This window comes from Myiozetetes cayanensis, unplaced genomic scaffold (assembly GCF_022539395.1).
Source record: "Myiozetetes cayanensis isolate MyiCay16 unplaced genomic scaffold, myiCay2020 scf2-11, whole genome shotgun sequence".
NCBI lineage: Eukaryota > Metazoa > Chordata > Aves > Passeriformes > Tyrannidae > Myiozetetes > Myiozetetes cayanensis.
The window spans coordinates 99,446,799-99,465,878 of NW_026087411.1; the positions used below are offsets into that span (position 1 = coordinate 99,446,799).

Here is a 19,080-nt window from a genome sequence, read left to right on the forward strand (position 1 = left end):
ATAAATGATCCCTAAGCAATGTATGCAAGCAATTGCCTTTGTTCTCAGAATCTATTAAATACATTTATGACATATCCAGAAATAAATGAAGTTTTAAACACTTCTAATTTAACAGTTCTCCTACAGATCAAAATGGTTTTTTAGCAATCAAGAACAAGTTATTCTTTCTGCATGCATGAAGACTTAGTTTAGAAACTTTGCTTTCTGTGTATAAAAAAAATACATAAAAGAGCTAAAATATTTAGACTATTTTTGTTGAAGTGTGAACTGTTTGAAATAGATGCACATTAATCCAAATCATTCTTTATAAAAAGCACTCTCTGAAGAATAAGTAATGTAATAGCTTTAGGGATATTGTCATCATGTAAGTGAATTAAAACTGTACTTAAACTGACACATTTTTCAGCCTTAGTGGTTTTGTGAGAGATGCTTAGAGAACATTAGTCTGAAAAGTATTTGCCATGCAAAAGCTAAAAGCAGCTTGTCAAAACAAACCTCAAGGCTAGTAATGAGCATTAGTTTACAGACAGCCCAGCATGAAGCACCACTATGAGAGCTTCTGAAATGACTCTGAAACAAGTGAATGATAATTCACAGAAAGTGGCTGTACCTGTCTGTTTTTGTTTAACCCAGACTCACACAGCTTTCAGAAAAGGACAAAACAGAATTAAAAGAAACAACAGCTTAAAGCGACATCACACAGGTTGAACATAGAGATGACATGCTTTCAAGTAAACAGAGGAAATCACTGTTAGGACAGAAATGGGATATAATGTGATGAAACCTCTAAGAAGATCTTCACAATATACACTTAGGATATGCCATACAAATACTATTTTCCCATGAGCAGACAACTCTGGTTTGCACTTGTAAAAAAACAACACTTGCTATATTTTGTTTTGCATAAAAGTTTTATATAATGTTTCTAATTGAAAATCCTGCTTTTAATAAAACATTCTCTGGTCATTTCAAGATCACGTTATATCACTGATGTATCTCAAGTAGTTCTTAAAACTTCTGTATAACTGAACCTGCCCACTACCCTCCCCCCCCCCCAAATAAAGCAAACCAGCACACCCACAGAACTGAAAAGTTATTTCTTATGAGAACAAATATTCAAATCACAAAAATGCCGCATAAAAGCACTGGAAAATCTGTAAGAAAACTCCCATGCCATACATTTTCATTCATGCTCAAAGCTTTGAAAATTACTTCCAGTTTCTTAGAGTGCTGTATATTTATCTACACTACATGCTCTGGACTATGTTAGTTCTCATTCAAAGCACACATACTAACTGCATATTAAGTGATTATATATTCAGTGCAGTACGAAAAATGTATTTAAGCAAACAAAGGAATTATATCGCAACAAGCTGCATCCTAACTTGTCACATTTAACAATGCAAACTAAAGCACAAAATCAACTTTATCACAGATAAGCACTGCTAATGCTAGTTTGATTTCTAACGTAATAGAGGATCCTCTGAGCCATTCTATGTTACCATTCCATACCTGGTAACACTGCAATCCATCTACAAACTCTTCAAAAGAGCACTCAAAAGTTATTCAGGAATAAGCATTTGTACAGTAAAAACAGCAGAAATGCATGTTTGCCTCCATCCCAGATGTCAAAGGTTGTCAAAGATACCTGAAGTCTATTTTCATTAGTGATTTAAGCCAATACCCTAAAATTTGCAATGCAGCTTCATGCCGATACAACTAGATGGTGTTTGGTAAACTTACCAGTTTGACACCTATGTTTGGATCCATTCAGCAAAGAACAGTTAACTACAGTCTGAGACAGACAAGTTTTATCATCAGCAACAGAATCCGAATATAGAAGAATACAAATATAGAAATACAGAAAGTGGTAGAAGGTGTATCAAATTCTTTATACGGGATGACCGTTCCCAAAATATTCCTCATTTCTCCTAAGCTAACGTAGACTTTCACTGATATTACGGGACTAATGATTAGGATCTGAAATTTCAGAACTTGGTCAAATCCAATGTCAGACTGACAACAACACTGAGGCCTTAACCAGATCACATAACAGCCTCAACAGCTCTGTCAACTCAAGCAATAAGCAGCAATGATGATCTATATATAAAAAAAAATTATACTCCTGACTAATCCTTTTTTTTTTTGCCCTGTTACAACTCAAACATTCAAAATAATGATTATTTTCTATTTTACACAGAAGTAAAATTGCAACATTTCTGGCTCCTTGCCAGTTATGCATGAAAGACAATTTTGATTCTACATGCTCCTCTTGTTTTCAATCACCAAACCAATTACACATCTTGGTTTTCATTAACTACTTTGTGCAGTTTTTTTACTTTATTTAATTACTTCGCATGCACCAAACCATTTAATAAGTAAAGTTGTATCATTTATACAGTAGCAACGACTCATCAATTATGAGTTACCTAAATAGCTGGATGAAATTATTGCACCTATCATCTAGAGATAATTGAGTACATAACACAAGTATAATACTGTTTCTTTTCACAGAAAACTCAATACAGTTGACAAAAGAAGTTGTTTTAGAATAGATGAAACCCTGACAAGGCATTACACAAAATACCATACCCTGACTGACAACATTCCTGTCAACTATCTAGAGACTTTAAAAAGAAATTCAAAGTTTTAGATTTATACCATAGGTTAAATGTTGCTAAATCTTAGAAAAGTATATGATCTGATGTGCTGCACTACACAGACTCGCAATACTTTAAATTAAACTCAAAAATAGATCTAATAAAATCCTCCACTATAGTTATTTCACACACAGTTTCTTTTTACTGTTTTAACTCCTATATTTTCTTCCTTACTTACAGGCAACAGATTCTATAACTTAGAGGAATCTCTTAAATTGCTGTTTGAAGCTGCAGCCTATGTGTGCTTTAAGATAGCAGCAGCAAGCAGAAGAGCAACCAGGTCCAGGGCTGCTGCTGGAATCATTCACTACTTTGCCCTGAGACTAAATCCCACTTTTTCAGGCTTGTGTCCCTTTTCACACTCATGGATTCACACACACTTCAGTCATCACTCTAATACTTCTGAGAAAGACCTTTTTTGAGAAATTTCAATGGTCTGGGAAGAGAATGGGATACTGAGATAAGGAATCAAACACAGGGAAGACATCAGCATCTCCAAAAATATACTACAAGGAAAAATTACTTCCTTCACACAAGGTAGTTAATGATGTGAGGGAGAGAACTTTAGGGTACATCTTCCATTGCATCACCCATACACGACCGTCATCTGAACCTCTTTGTTTCAGTAATAAATCATGATCACAACTACAGTTAAAACTTATACCATAAAGATGACTTCTTTGTGTGAATACTTATGATAAAACAACAACAAGTCATGGAAAAGGCAGCTGTTAGCATTTGGACTCAAGAATAAGCTTATGACCAGCAATTTCTTTTTTCCCATTTCTATCAGAAGTTGCTTTATACAGTGTTACCTTCAATAGCTTTATGTCACCAACTAAAGAAGTAGAGTTCGGGCGAGAGAGTTGACTGAAGCAGAGAAACACAGTTACTTCTAAAATTTAAGCACTGAATGACCAGCTGTCATTCTTCACTCTGTTTAGCTACCACAACACTCTTTACTGAAAGCTCACCACAGCTACTGAGAAAGGCAAGGGGAAAACTACAGGGAAAAATAGAATACATCTCACAAGTGAAATATTAGCTCTTAAATTCATTCACGAACTACATTAGTTTTCAACTACTCTATTTGCCCACCAAAGCCACTGATGCAGTGTTAGTGAACTGCAGTTATGATTAATGCAGACTCATTACTGCTGAAAAAGCAATGAGATGCTAAAATTTCCACACCACATGACTACTCATTTACCATTGAGGGGTCTGTGGGTGAAGGAAGCCCCTCATCAGCATCCTCCTTGATAACATCCTAACAACAACAAAATATTATGGTTTGGGTAAAATGATCAAGGGCTCAACAAAAATTATGAAGTAAACAGTGAATGAGAATGATCTCATAATAATACATAATTCAACAGAAACACATTTGTTTTCTTTAAGTGATTAAAACTGTTACAACCTTTTAACAGTTTTGCTCATTGTATCAATATCCTAGAATTAAAGTGATGGACAAGTGAGGCTTTTACATTTTTATCTTTCCTTAGTTCATAAATCCATTTGAACAGCCATCTGTCAGTAAAATAAATACTGTTAAATAGGAAATGTATTATTCTATAGAAAGGTAGAAAAGTCTGCTCATTTCTCCTTTTCAACGGGTAAAGTTGAATTATATGTACTTGCAAAAACACTTAAGATAAAATGTATTTTGTTTTACACTTCTTTTAACTTTTTAATTTCACATTCCAGTTTCTAGTATTTGTTACAACATTAAAGGATGCAATTTTATCTTCTACAGATACGCCAAAGAATTTGTGACATATTATTAGAAAAAATGGAACAAGTTTACAAGTAATACTCATTTTCTTACAATATTAAACTATATCAATTTTGGTGTTACAGTACAATTGGTGTTTTCATTAAAATATTTTTTTCCAGTATTACTCCTTTAATCTTGATACATGGATGTTAGAGTTGGATTTCCTCTGTACAGAATTTCTAAAGTTAAAACAAAATACATTTTACATTACACGTTAATAATACCTTCACTTAAAATATTTATAATATAAAGCTTATACTTGTCTAATAGAGAATCATCATTAATAACCTTCATTTTCATTACTCACTATACTTATTGTCTAGGTTAGTATTTGAATTACCCTTCAAAATACTTACTAGGCCATTGTTCTGATCTCTGGACAAACTCGTTTTTAGTGGTGGACGTGAGATGAGATGAGAACTGCCAGGGTAATACCTTGGCATGTAAAGATATGGGGCAAAGAATGGCTATGGAAAAAAAAAAAAGTGTAACAAAAAAGGGACAAACAATTACACAAATCAAAATGTAATAATAAAATAAAAATCATTTCAACAAAACACATCCTCTAGTTGAATTTAATAAAGTGAAAACAGAAATTACTAATTGCTTTCTTTGCTTTTTGTATTGAACAGAATTCAGTCAAAAGCTCTGGAGTGAGTTCTTCAAAATCCCTCAGCAATGACACCCTTTCATTTTCCTCAGAGCCAACAGGTGCTCTGGCATGGTTTTCTGCAGGAACAGAGTTGGAGTGGTTTTTTTGGTAGCTACACTCTAACATCTGTTTTGAGTATGGCAAAAGGATAATTTAAGGAATAATTCTGACAATTTCACTCTCTGACCTTCTAAACTCAAAATCAGATGCTCAGTAAAACCTGCAATCATTAACAATAGCCAGGACAATTGTACCAAACAAACAAAAAGTGTGACACATAATAGCATCACTAGAACTTCCCATATTTGTGGCACCCAACCTGAGGGTTTCCACAAATGCTAGATTTTATAAATTTATAAATAGATTCTTATAGCAGACAGTATTTGAGCTTTGTTTTGTTGGAAATATGTTAATGCATGTTGTTCAGCAAATATCATTTTAAAGGACAATGTTAATTTAGACTTTGGAAAAAGCAGAATTATAGCACTCATTGCTTTCAACTCATTACCCAGTTCTTAATAAAACCCCCAAAACAAACAAATAAACAAACAAACAAACAAAAATCACAAAACCCTAAAAAAATCTCAAAACAATGGCTGTATTATAGATTTCTGTAGATTTCTATATGTAGCATTTCCAAAATGGTATTATCCAGTTATTTAACCAAAAAATACATTATTTGGTTTGTGTTTCTGCACATGACAAGATTCTGATTAATCTACTGCAGCAAATTCAGTAAAGAGTAAATAATTCTATAACTCAAGGGTCAATCTATGAGGGCAGAGTAAAATTTGTTGGAATATTTCACTTTATATTTGTCAATAGAAAAAAAACCCTTCTGTATTTAGAAGCAGCTCTCTATGAATTAAGAAATTTAAGTTTAATGTCTGAGGGTATCACTTACGTAAATGGCATATGCTAAAACTTTGAGCACTTTAAGGAAAATAAAAATGGTCCCATATGCTTAGCTGCTAGAAGGAGACTCTGAACACTTTCACACAATTACCACAAAAATTTCATACGCTCCTCCAATGTTTGAAGTTACATAATATGCACTGTAACCATTAGTCTAAATGGGAAGTTTGGTTTGGTTTAAATAGGTAGGAGAACCAATAGCTAGCCTTTGCCTTACCTTAACTGGTTAGAAAATACCTGGTTAGAAAGATGCAGAAGATTCACTGAACTGAAATTATCCCACTGTCATAAGACATGTTCTAGAAATAATATGAACTTTTTTTTTAAAGAGAGATTAATTTCCAGAAAATATAATGGAATAATCTGATGCATCAGTTTTCCACTAAGAGTTTTAAACCGTGTGGAAATACCCCAAGCATGAAATGCTCAACGATCATACTGCATTCAAGTGCCCAGCTCTCACTGCAGTGTCTGTTCTCTGAAATACACACTGAGCACCCACTTGCTGGTTGTGAGACATCAAACTAGAAAGCAATGGAAAAAAATATGCCCACTAAGATAAATATCCCACAATTCTTCCATAATTTCTAATCAAGCCTTGAGCCCACTTCAGCTACTCCACTGCTTCCCAACTGTGGGATTAATTCTCAATTATAGGCTTGAACACTACAGACTCAATCTTCATTTGAAATATGATGATACAGGTATCATAAAAACATGATATCAATATAAAGACATATTGGGCATAAATCAGTGTAGAGTTGTTCATCAAGTCTGCACATAGCCTACAAAACATGGGAGTGGTTATTAGTTTTTCAAGATACCAGAGAATTTTTTTCTTTTCTGGAAAAAAAACCCAAACAAGTATTCACATACCATTTATTCTAGCTCCCACTCACAAAATCCCAAGGTAGACTTGCCTACTGCTGTGACCTTCCCTATAAGAAAAATGATCCCCACAATGATCGATGAGAGCTGCAATTCTTAGAAGTTGAACCTGAATTCAGCTTGTAATCAGGTCATTAGACAGTGGTCAATTATACATGACAGCACAGTCCTATACTGAGAGCCAGAGCGTTAAGTTGAAGACCTGATAAACAGGACCATTTCCTTTACAGCTACCCAGAGGGAGAATGGGATTTTAAAACAAAAATTAATAAATTACATCACTGCAAGTTCAATGTCCACAAAACAGAAGAATCTAAAGAACAAAGACGAAACATATGTAATGAAAAAGTGTATCTCCTAAAAATAAACAGAGCATTTTCCCCAACAGCTCAAAGGTTTTTTTCTTAAGCACAGATGAATGCTTAAAGACAACAGGACAGGAACCTTTTACTGGTCAGAATATGGCACATATCCCCAGAACTTAGGGTGGTTTTGAATAAAAATTCAGCCACGTCCACAGAAGCATTTGAATCTATTGTGCTGTGTCATATCAGAATCCAAGACCTCTCTTGGAAACTTCTACTGGGGAAAGCCTATTCTTCAATTGCCTTTTTTTTTTTTTTTTTAAACACCATTCTTACAAAAACCTGGGAAGCGAAATATGATTGAAAGTGCTGAAGGAAACAGTCTTTCAGGATGAATTTCCTACTCTTAAAAGGTCCTCATCACTTATCTCAGTATGTGGTGTTCATGACAGTACCTTTATGAGTCTAAAGTAATGAATACAGCTCTCTCGACAATATGTGTAAGTGAAACACTAAAAACAATTACACTTTAGAAGGGTAGTATAAAATTCCAGGGAGAAAGGCCAAAACTGAAGCGTTTTAGTCTTCAGCAGGTAAAAAAGTAAGAATACCTGTAAGCCTGTGTATGTACTTCACACAAATGAACAAATAAACCGATTGTAAGAACAGCTTATGACTCACCAATAATTGTTTCTGTAATGCTTATTAGAGCCAAAAAACCCCCATACAGGTTTCAGTGGTATTATCACCCCAGACTTTAAACCTTGTCATGTACAGTAACACAAAACAGGGCAAAACAGACACAAAAACAGGGCTGCCAATGAAACACCTATTTTAACAAAGTTGAGCTGGTATCAGCACAAATACTCATGTGACAAGTGTTTATCAGTGTTGGACTACTTCAAAGTATACGTCATTTTACGTTATTTTCAACAAAACACTATGTCACTATAGTGAAGATATACAAGGATAATTTTAGAATAGGTAACTTAAAAACTTCTGTGCTACATGTACTTTTTTTTTTTTTTTTGCTTTGGTTAATAAACACTGATTTAGGAATAATTCAATTTACTTTCCAGCTTACTACTTTATACATTTACCTACAGTCAAATCTACTTAAAATTAAGGCTATTTCCTACAGATAGAATAAGCTATGACTTATTTCAGTTCTCTATATTTTTTTTATGATAGTACTAAAAAAAAAATTTAAAAATAAAGTTTAAAAATACTGAATACATCCCACAAAAACAGAAAGTTTAGACTTGATTTGACTGTACAGTAAAGCACTTCATTTAATTTTCAGGTGAGCCATTCCCAGGACTACGTTTCCTGAGGCCCACAAATAGCTCAAAATGTATGTTTTATGCAACTTATGTTAACTGTTTTAAACTAGTGCAACACTGGATTAGGGAAAAGATCACAGAAAAACTTTAAAAAGAGACAAAAGGGAAGACAGACATACATTTTCGTAATGTAGCTCCCCACTTGAGTTTCTGTATGTTTTAACAAGTCACCAAGAAAAACCTGGGATCCCTTTCAATGTCTGTGAGCATGTGAATAACTGAGTAAAGTTTACCCTTCCATCCCAAAAAAAACAACTCTAAAATATTCTACAACTGAGCAGTGTCTCAAAATGATTTGACCTTTTTCCTCCTTGTTAATTTTTTTTTACCACATTTTTCCCCCAGACAACAGTGACTGAACGTTACTGTGAGATTTGTCAACTCCTGGGCTTTGCTGAACTCCCAAATAAAACTTGCATGGGTATTTTATAGATGGCACCTGCAGTATTACCAGATTAAATCAGAAGAATGTTAATTGGATCTCGATTATTTACCCGATTGTAAAAGGGATGCTGAGGTCCTGTCATACCACTATAGTAACTGCTATGAGGTTGTGGTGATAAAACTCCGTTATTGAAAGGTCCATTGAAGGAGGTTGTAGAAGAGCAAGCTGATGAAGGCTGACTGAACACAGATGTTGCTCTTGCAGGTGCCTCATGTAAAGGCAATGTGGGATAAGGAAGTCCTCCAATATTCATTTGGTCTCTTGCAGCACGAACATCTGAAAAATAAATAGGTAAGAATAAGATCTTGCTTGAGCTATTTGGAAAAGTTTTCATTTGTTTGCCAATTCATTCACAGTACATTTTGTGTATTTAACTCCAAATAGAATTCACCAAGTAGAATGCCAAGTAGAATGTCAAATTTCCGCTGTATTTGGTTAATTTCTCCTGATGATCATCAGGAGTCTTTAAGACAGTTAGGACAATTCATCGCATAAATTTATGTAGCATACTAAATGCCTCTAAACACTTTTTTTTTAACCTAAAAGAACCTAACTGTCACTGTCCAAGAGAAGCTGCTCCAAGGCTGGTCTGTTCCATGGCAGAGCAACAGATCCCTCCACAAAGGGGTTTTTTCAGACCCACCAGGAGCTCTCAGTATTCTTACAGCAGGTGTTAATGAAACCGAGGTCCCCAGCACACCTCAGCCCAGGGAGTGGGATTGACCAGGAGCACGATGAGGCAGTTTGCACAGCCATGTGCACAGGAAGGGGGTAGTCACTCCACCAACTCAAGAGGTGAGCTCTACTGGTGGTCATCACCCTCTGGGAAGGAGCTCGGATATGGTATCCACAAGGCAGAAAGTTATGTCCTCTGCACTTGCCATGAAGGATGTGACAACCCAAACAAAGTTCCCATCCAGGTCTCACAGTGCAGGGAGGGCCAGAGCCAGTCACCAGTATTGGACAGTAGTAGAGACAACAGCTGTGTGGGATGTGATCAGGCAGATGATCCTGATCCAGCCTGGTGGCACAGCTAAGTGAGGAAGCAGAAAGGTTAAGGAGCATGACAGAGTCCAAGAAGAGAAACTATTGGAATCATGCTCTGGCCTCCCTGAGACAGAACAGCCACCAGAAAAAAACAGGATCCAGGGGGTCCTGTACCCTCCCCACAGCAGGCAGAAGGCAACTGCGCTGGGGGAGATTCAGGTTGGACATCAGGAAGAATTTCATTGCCGAAGAGGTGGTTAAGCATCAGAAGGGCTGCCAAGGGAAGTGGTGAAGTCACCATCCCTGGAAGCATTCAATAAAAAACACCTGGATATGGCACTTATTGCTGTGGTTGACATGACGGTGTTTGGTCAAAGGTTGAACTCGATAATCTTGGAGGATTTTCCCAAATTTAATGATTCTAAGATTCTAAGATAGTATCTCCAAAAGGAGTGAATGGAGCAAAGTCCTTGCTCAGGGCAGCAGACAACCCCCCTTTGCCCATCTCACACTCCCAGGTACCTCTGTACAATAGGTATGAGGCTCTGGATGTGAAAGGCCAGTCAGTGGATGATGACAAAGACAGTCCATTACACCAGAGGTAGTCCAAGGGTCAGAAAGGCCTACACCTCATATCAAGACCAGTTTCACAAGGAAGAAAAGATGGATTGCAGTTGTAAGTCATTCCCTTCTAAGGGAAACAGAAGGTCCAATATGCTGTAATGAACCATCCCCTTCAGAAGCCTGCTGCCTCCCTGGGACCTGGGTTAAGGATACCACCAGGAAAGGCCTGATATGGCCCTTGGACTACTACTCATGACTGGTCTTCCATGTGGGAGGCAATGAAGTTGAAAGGCATAGTCCAAGTGCAATCAAAAGAGACTTGAGGACCATGGAACAATTGGTGAGAGAATCTGGAGCATAAGTTATTTTCCCTTCATCCTTTCAGCTGCAGGCAGTGACACTGTATATTGATACATGGCACCACGGCTGGTGTCACCACCAACATTTTGTCAGTTTTGATAACACGAAGGCCTACAGGGCACCAGGCATCAGACAGGATTCACCTTTCTCAAAACAGGAGAGTCTTTGCCCAGGAGCCAGCAGGGCTAATTCACAGAGCTTTAAACTAGACATGACAGGGGAAGGGAATAATATTGGGCTTGCCTGTGACAAGCTGTGGATGACACACCAAGGTTAGAGGGACGCAGTGCCAGTGAGTGTTCTCAGCCAGTGGCTCTGTGCTGGAGCACTGGAGCACTCTTGAAGTCTTAAGGAGATCAGCCAGGAGCTCCTGTGGTAATGGAAACCAACAGGGAAACACCAGTGAAAGGGATGTTCCTCTAAGAAGATGACATGGCCAACAGCCCAGCTGAGGTGCCTCTACATCAGTGCACACAGCATGGGCAACAAACAGGAGGAGCTGGAAGCCACTGTGCTGTTAGAAAACTATGACCTAGTTGCCATTCTGGAATCTTGGTGGGAACGAATCCCAAGACTGGAATGTGACTATTGATGGCTACAGGCTGTTCAGAAGGGACAGGGGAGGAAGGAGGGGAGGAGAGGTTGCCCTCTACATCAGAAGATGGATAGATTTCAAATTTTAAAAAATAGTAGAAAGGATGACCCCAGGAACTACTGGCCTGTCAGAATTCTCTGTGCCTGGGAAGATCATGGAACAGATCCTCCAAGACACATGGAGGACAGTGAAGTGATTCAAGACAGTCAGCACAGCTTCACCAAGGGCAAGTCCTGCCTGACCAACCCAGTGGCCTCCTATGGTGGGGTGACTACATCAAGAGAAGGGCTACAGATGTCATTTATCTGGACTTCTGTAAAGTCTTGGATGATCTCCCACAATATGCTTCTCTCTAAACTGTAGAGATTCGATGGTTGGATTTTTAGATGGCTAAGAAATTGGGTGGACACTCACATCCAGAGGGTAGTGGTCAATGGCTCAGAGTCACAATGGACATCACTGATGAGTGGTGTCCCTCAGGGGTCTGTATTTGGATCACTGTTATATAACATGTTCATTAATAGACAAAGGGATCGAGTGCACCCTCAGCAAATTTGCAGATGACACCAAGCTGAGTGGTGTAGTTGACACACCTGAGGCATGGGATGTCATTCAGAAAAACTCAAGAAGTAGACCTATGGGAATCTGATGAGGTTTAATAAGACCTCATGCAAGGTGCTGCACCTGGATCAGGGCAACCCCCAATATCAGTCCAGGGTGGGGGATGAACAGATCAAGAGTAGCCTTGCCAAGAAGGACTTGGGGGTGCTGGTCATGAGAGGTTGGACATGAGCTGACAATATGAGCTTGCAGCCCAGAAAGCCAAACATATCCTGGGCTGCATCCTGGTGAGACCCCCCTGGAGTATTCAGCTCTGGGGTCCCCAGCACAGGAAGGACATTGACCTGTTGGAGTGAGTCCAGAGGAGGCCACCAAAATGAACAGAGGGCTGGAGCACCTCTCCTGTGAGCAAAGGCTAAGAGAAATGGGTTTGTTCAGCCTGGAAAAGAGAAGGCTTAGGCTGATGTAACTGCAGCCTTCCAGCACCTGACAAGAGCCCACAAGAAAGATGGAGATCATTTATTAAGGACATGTAGTGACAGGACAAGGGGGAATGGCTTTCCTCCATCTGCTAAAGCAGCCTCCAAAGCAAGAATAGCAGATTCTCTCCTCCAAAACAGAGGCTTTAATCTAGTATGATCTGGCCATTACAGCAAAGCTACAAAGAGGTATGGCCTCTTAGTGAAGTCAAATCAGACAATCTGAAGGTCTGATTTGATGAACAAATCAGTATTCTGGGTAACATGCAAAATAGTTGTACTTAAAATGAAAATAAATTATAGAATTGTCATTTTCCATTTATTTGAAAACATACCTGCAATGATTTCACGTAGTTTGGGATCCAAGTTCACAGTACAAGGCAAAAAGGTTCTTACATCACGTGCAACAAGAACAGGTGTTCGTGAGGATAAAAATACTTCAAAGTTCCGTATATCTGCATCAATTTCAAGTAGAGGTTCAACATCTTTAGTTGTAGGAATATTCTTTGAAATTCTGGGAGGGTGAAATTAGATACATCATAAACCATATTTATTAGAGTATGACTTTGTTTTATGTAGTGATATTCTAGGGTGAAATACTAGTACTTTTGCATCCATTCTCCCTGTTCTCTGGAAAATAAGAGAACCTATAGAGAGCTGCACTGTCTGCAGAAAATTTAATGTAACATTTTCTGAAATGCAAAAAACCTCAAACTGCTAAACAATCTCATCTAATTGTATTCTTCAGAGAAATGTCAAAGAAGCCATACAGAAGACAAAAATCAGATCCAGAATTTACAGAGCAGTAAAATCAAATGCAAAGTCAGGGGAAGTTAGCATTTGTCAATGTTAATCTCAAACATCTATTCAAATTCCTATACCCAAATCAGAAAGTCCATGGTTAAAAAAAAATCTCATTTTTAAACTAACACCTTTAGTAACAGAACACTCAGGCATCTTTAATGTTGATCAAAATCCAACTGTGCATCCATGGTAAAAAGTGGGAAAACAATAACCTTCTTTCAAGTAATTCACCTTCTAAGAAAGCAAGCCACAAAGGATAACAACAAAACCATAAGACACAATCTAAGTAAGGGACTGTTCATGCATTATGACTATTGTCAAGCAACAGTGGGGGTTTGGTAAGCACTTGTATAAAGGGGAGTTTCAGGAAGGAACAAGGAGAAGGATTAAATGTTAGTCTTGTGGAAGTTTATGGAAAGCTCCTGCCAAATGCAATCAAGTGATGGAAGCTAACATGGTGGGTCAGATGGACCTATCTTATTTGATATCTCATCTCACAGTACCAAGATCTCATCTAATATCAAATGAGAAATGATCTAAAGATTACTAAGATAAAAAAATATTTCTTACTCCCAGTATAATAAAAATGGAAACAGTGAAAGAATGCACAGTTACAGTAATGGCTAAAAAGTGACTGTCACAGCACTCTATATGGATACCAGTGAAGTAACTACATTGTAGGTAAAGTAAAAATAGGAAAAAAATATGAGAAAAATACATAAAGATTAAAAACCTTATACAAATACAAAACTAATGATGTATCTCAGTAGTTAATGGCTTTTTCCAAAGACATATTATGAGTACAGTGCTGTGAAAAAGGGTGACAGCATAGATATGCTGACTGTTCTATGAGCTGCTGCAACTTGTCAAAAAGAAGAAGATAGCACAGCACAAGGAAAGTGTAAGAGTTTTCTCTGACTACAGGACAATTAAAGCAGCCAAGGCAACTGCCAGTGCTGTCATGTGGGAGAGCACTGATGCACGGATGGGAAGGGAGGAGCCCTCAAGCACACCCAGTAACTTATCAGTACAACCAGGAATCTCTTACATTAAATAAATTTACACTTGTGTCTATGAAGAGAAAAAAATGTAACACTTATAAGAACCATCACAACTGGTTGTAACTGAATTGTATTTTCAACAGACCTAATGAACTAAGTCTATCATTAGCTGAACAATCTTACCTTATTTCACAATTTAATTGCTTTTTAGAAGCAACAATATTTTTTTTATCTTTATTTTTCGAACCTCCATAAAAGGTAGAATTTTATGTACCATGGGATTTTTCCTTAGACAACAGTGGCTGATTTACACAGAATACTTAGCATTTAATGTTAAGAGAAATAAAGCAATTGAGGACCAATGCTAGATGCTTGAAGTGCAACTTCTTCACATTAAAAAATGTATTTCAACTGTGTCTGATCTTTCAGGATAGTCTTGCCATATACTAAAAGTAGAATTAACAAATTCCTATAAATTTTGTCAGAAAACATCTGAATGGACCACGTACCTAACAGATGGAGGATACTGCCATACCATGCTGTCATAAACAGTGTCTATGAATAACTTCATTCATAGTGAGAAGTTACGTCTACAGCACAGGAAAAATGTAACAAATATAAAGCATAAAAGCAAGTGTAGCCTATTCTAACAAAGGTTCTGATCCTTTAAATCGTTACGAGATGTTGTCTGGATGGCAGTGGGATTATCCACTTTGGGGAATTTCAATGCGTGTAAGGCTTCGCGGGCTCCAGCCTTATGAGAATAAAAGGTGGTTTTATAAGAAGCCAAACTCGACAACCAGAAGTAGGTTACAGTTTCAAATAATGGGAACAGTTCCTTCTCTGGCAGCGTTTAAAGAAATCTAATAGAAGCTAAAGTAGTCCTAACCTCAAGGAGTGAATGGTTAAAAGAAAAAAATAAGAACATTGGCAGTATCAAAGTAAAACTTGTACACTCCACAGAATCTCAGAATTGAATATTTTACCCTAATTTTTAGCTACTACCTTAGGTTTTTCTATTTTGGCTTACAGAAAACTAGAACTAAACTGACTGCACGTGTTTGTTTTTAATCTAAGAACAGAAACGTAAAAAAGGTAATATCGCTAATGCATGCTTTATTTATATATATTAGTTACACAGATTTACTGTGAGTATTCTAGACAAGAGTTCAGCACTGGCAAATTAAAAATTAAGTCACTTTTTAAGTCAGGGACTGAAGAGTTAAAGAGTGGCCTACTTCAACACTTAAATCCACAAAATAAAAAGCCAAAAGAGAATGTGACATAGATTTAAATAAAACACACAGCTGATGAATCACATGAAACAAATTATCTGAATTTTAATGCCAGCTCTACTTAAGTCTGAATGCAAACAGTGTTCCGAATACGATGAACAAAGCTACTGTTCAGAAGCCAATAGCCCACTGCTGGTGTGCAGATTGAAGTCTCTATTCTAACCTCCTGAGCTCCGTGTCTTAAACTACGCCTTTGAAAGAAATATTTATGTAAATGATAATCTTTTGGCAAAGAGCCACAAAACCCATACGTGCCTGTACTTCTCAGATAAAAAATAAAAGGTTAGCATGTAAAGCACTTCAGGAGTTACTTCTAAAACAGAAGCGTGCAGATCTAAAAATAAAGCACTGTGAACACCCTATTCTCATTTTGGGGCTAGATTCCTGAGGCAAGAGAATTACTTTTTAAATCAAAAACATCAAAAACTGTCAGTGTTACGGAGTGTCTGTTCCCAAAGAAACTACTTGAACTTAAAAGGAATTAGGCCAAAACAGAACATTACATTGACAGAAATGAACCTTAAAAATTTATTTCACTACTTAAAAAAAAATTAAATTAAAAACTGCTTTCATTGTGGATTAAGTAATATTCCAACAATGATGGATTATTTCTGGCTTTTTCCTCATATACAGATAATTTACTACAAGTACACAGAGTTACATCATCCTATCTTCCATTCAAGAGACTGTAAAAATTTGATTCAATTTTTTTCTAGTTATGTTCATCTTGCAGTTCCATGACTGACTTGGAAAATAACCACCGTGGTCCAACAGCGTGCCCAGCACTGAACGTTGCCAGCATAGCATGGGCTACACATGACATTGCCCATCTATTCACCATCTACTTCACCACCCAACCAGGTGGTGGTAAAATGGCAACAGCATCAACTACCTCTATCTGCACCTGAGGCTGCACTGTGCCCACACTGCCTGTGCCATTGGGCATGTCAGGCCCTGGCACATGCCAACAGGCTCCACCATCTCTTCCCCCAGCCAGGCGTTTTGGGGCCTGTGCTCAAGGCCAGCTCTGACACAGCGCAGCTGAGTGACCTGCCATCTGACTGCGGTAACACGAGCTGTGAGAACCTTCACTGGAGGCTCCCTCGCCTGAGTTAAGAACATCTTTAAAGCTCAGGCCTCTGCCCTTGGTCCTCGCCTGAGTTACATCTATGTACCTTTGTCTTGACCTTGACCCACTGACCTAAATTCCTGCCTTGGCCTAAAATGTGCCCTGTGGCTAACAGACCAACTGGGCTGTTTGCTGTCCCTGGTTACTGTCACTGAACTTGCTCTGATTTTCCTGTTTGGCTACCGTGGGAATGCACTCCTTGGTCACGAGGACAATGCCCTGCCTGCCCTGCTGTTCTCCTCAGCTCCCACCTCACCTTCTCTCACGGAGCCACCTGCCCTACTGTTCCCAGACAGGTGGAAGGTTGACTTTGCTGCGCATGAGAAGAGTCGTTTAACTCCATAAAAAGCAACAGACTTAATTCATTGCTATTAAATAATAGACAGAGCAACAGAAGGCATGTGCATGAGGGCATGTCATGTTTTATCTAGCATGTGCTTTTAAAGTTTTTCTCTCAATACAGTGTAAAATCTTGTTTAAAATAATGAAATAACTTCTCATTAAAAATTATAAAATCCCACTTTTTCTAGAGGTTTGATACAGAGAAACATAATAAATAAACAAATACTATTAATATAATGCTCCAGGAACTTTGCAGTACTATTAACATGTCAAGAGCAGTGCTGCAAATATTCCTTCAAACTGAAATTTGCAACAGGTCATTTGGACACCGAAGAAGAACATTCACTTATAAACACACTTGTATAAAGGCAGGAATAAAAAGTCATCACACACTCAATACTAAAATGTAAGGGAATAAATGCTTTATCTTAACAAAGACCAAAAAAAGAGAAAGTTATAGTTTGATAGATCTATCTAGACAAAAATTCAATCCCCCTCAGTGCATATTAAGCAGAAGAGACTTCACTGAACAGATGCAATAGCTATTTAAAAACTCCTATTACCATAGGTATTCAGGAAAGCTTGCTTTGCAGAAGTGACTCTATCCAATTCAAATACCAGCAGATAAAGCACCTCTCCTCAGTGTTGCTTTTAATCATTTCAGAAAGAAAAAACAATTTCATCCTTAGAAGATTGATATTTACTAAACTAATCTCCCACACCCAGTACCATGCACTGTCACTAAGCCATATTAAAAAGCTCTATTTTTAATACAACTTTCCAGAACACACCCTACACTGGCATTCTTTATAATTAAAAGTGTTTATAATTTAAAGTGTTCATGCAGTTACAAATGCCAGATTCATTCACAGCTTTGCAGTACTATTTGAATTACAAAAGGCAAAAGAATTTTTTTAAAAATTATTATACTTATTACAGAGATGGAAAAGCAGTGAAACACAATAGCACAGAAGAATCTAAGATTGCTCAAAGCTGGTCTGTAACCAAAAAAGTAATTTTGTATCACAAGTCCAACAAGATCACTCACACAAGTGAATTACAAGAATACTGTTTTAATCTGGTTTTGGTATTTTCATCACTGAACATCAGCTACAAAGCTCCCTTATGGTTTTATGCAGGGATTCTTTTAGTGCCTTCACCTGTAGGAATTCAGAAATCCAGCAAATATTTGGAGGTCCTCTAGCATCAGAAATGGCCAGGATTTACCCCAGCCTCCAGCACAGGACTCTGTTGGGGCTACACCACAGGATACAGCTAAACCTCGGGCAGAACACTCCTCCTCCAAAAGTCCACGCAAAAACTACACTCACAGAAGCATGAGCTCCACTTCTCAAAGTCAAAGACTATCAATCTGTTACAAATGCTATTCAGAAATGGAAGGCAAAAAGGTACAACTGCTTAACTACATTAACTTTAGGGTTAATAACCAAGATCCAAGTCAAACAGAACCAAGGGCACACTACATCCTTTATACAGCATTTGGATTACCTGATCTATTCCTTATCTTGCCCTTCTGAAGCAGTTTCTTATAACAGAGTTGGCCTAATGAGGCAAATTTGTTCTATGAGGTATATGAGCAAGTTGTTGCAAGGAATACCAGAGCATCAGCTTTCAAAGAACTTGATATTCCACGCTACTGGTCAGTGGCAGGCTTTTATAGCAATATAAGACAAAAGTAATTTCTGAATACGAAGCAAGTATTTTATCTCCTCTTTTTCCCCAAGAGATAGATTACATCACATTTATTGTGGGGTTAGGCCAGGATATGAGCTGCTAGCAGTATGTAGCTAAGAGATGCATTTCCAGCTAATCATCTTACCTCACTGTGTTTTCCCATCAGGTTTTGAATAAACATTCTGCTTGGCAAAAATGTTCAGGAGGCACAAAAAGCCATCACCTCCGATTTTATTTCCCAACTTGATCAATTCCCCCCAAAATAAAGAAGTCTCAGGAATTGACT

At 37.6% G+C, this 19,080-nt stretch overlaps 1 protein-coding gene across 3 annotated transcripts in view; it reads right to left on the reverse strand.

Annotated features, from left to right (window-relative positions):
- KIDINS220 (kinase D interacting substrate 220) overlaps positions 1 to 19,080 on the reverse strand; it is a 77,653-nt gene that overhangs the window by 10,649 nt on the left and 47,924 nt on the right. Inside the window, exons 23-26 of one of the 3 annotated variants that reach the window (XM_050315829.1) lie at positions 12,864 to 13,042; positions 9,032 to 9,258; positions 4,791 to 4,901; positions 3,871 to 3,927 (exon numbers count right to left, since the gene is read on the reverse strand). In XM_050315829.1, the coding sequence (XP_050171786.1) occupies positions 3,871 to 3,927; positions 4,791 to 4,901; positions 9,032 to 9,258; positions 12,864 to 13,042 (574 nt within the window). The remainder of the gene's footprint in view (positions 1 to 3,870; positions 3,928 to 4,790; positions 4,902 to 9,031; positions 9,259 to 12,863; positions 13,043 to 19,080) is intronic. The other 2 variants (XM_050315830.1, XM_050315831.1) reach the window with 2 other exon arrangements.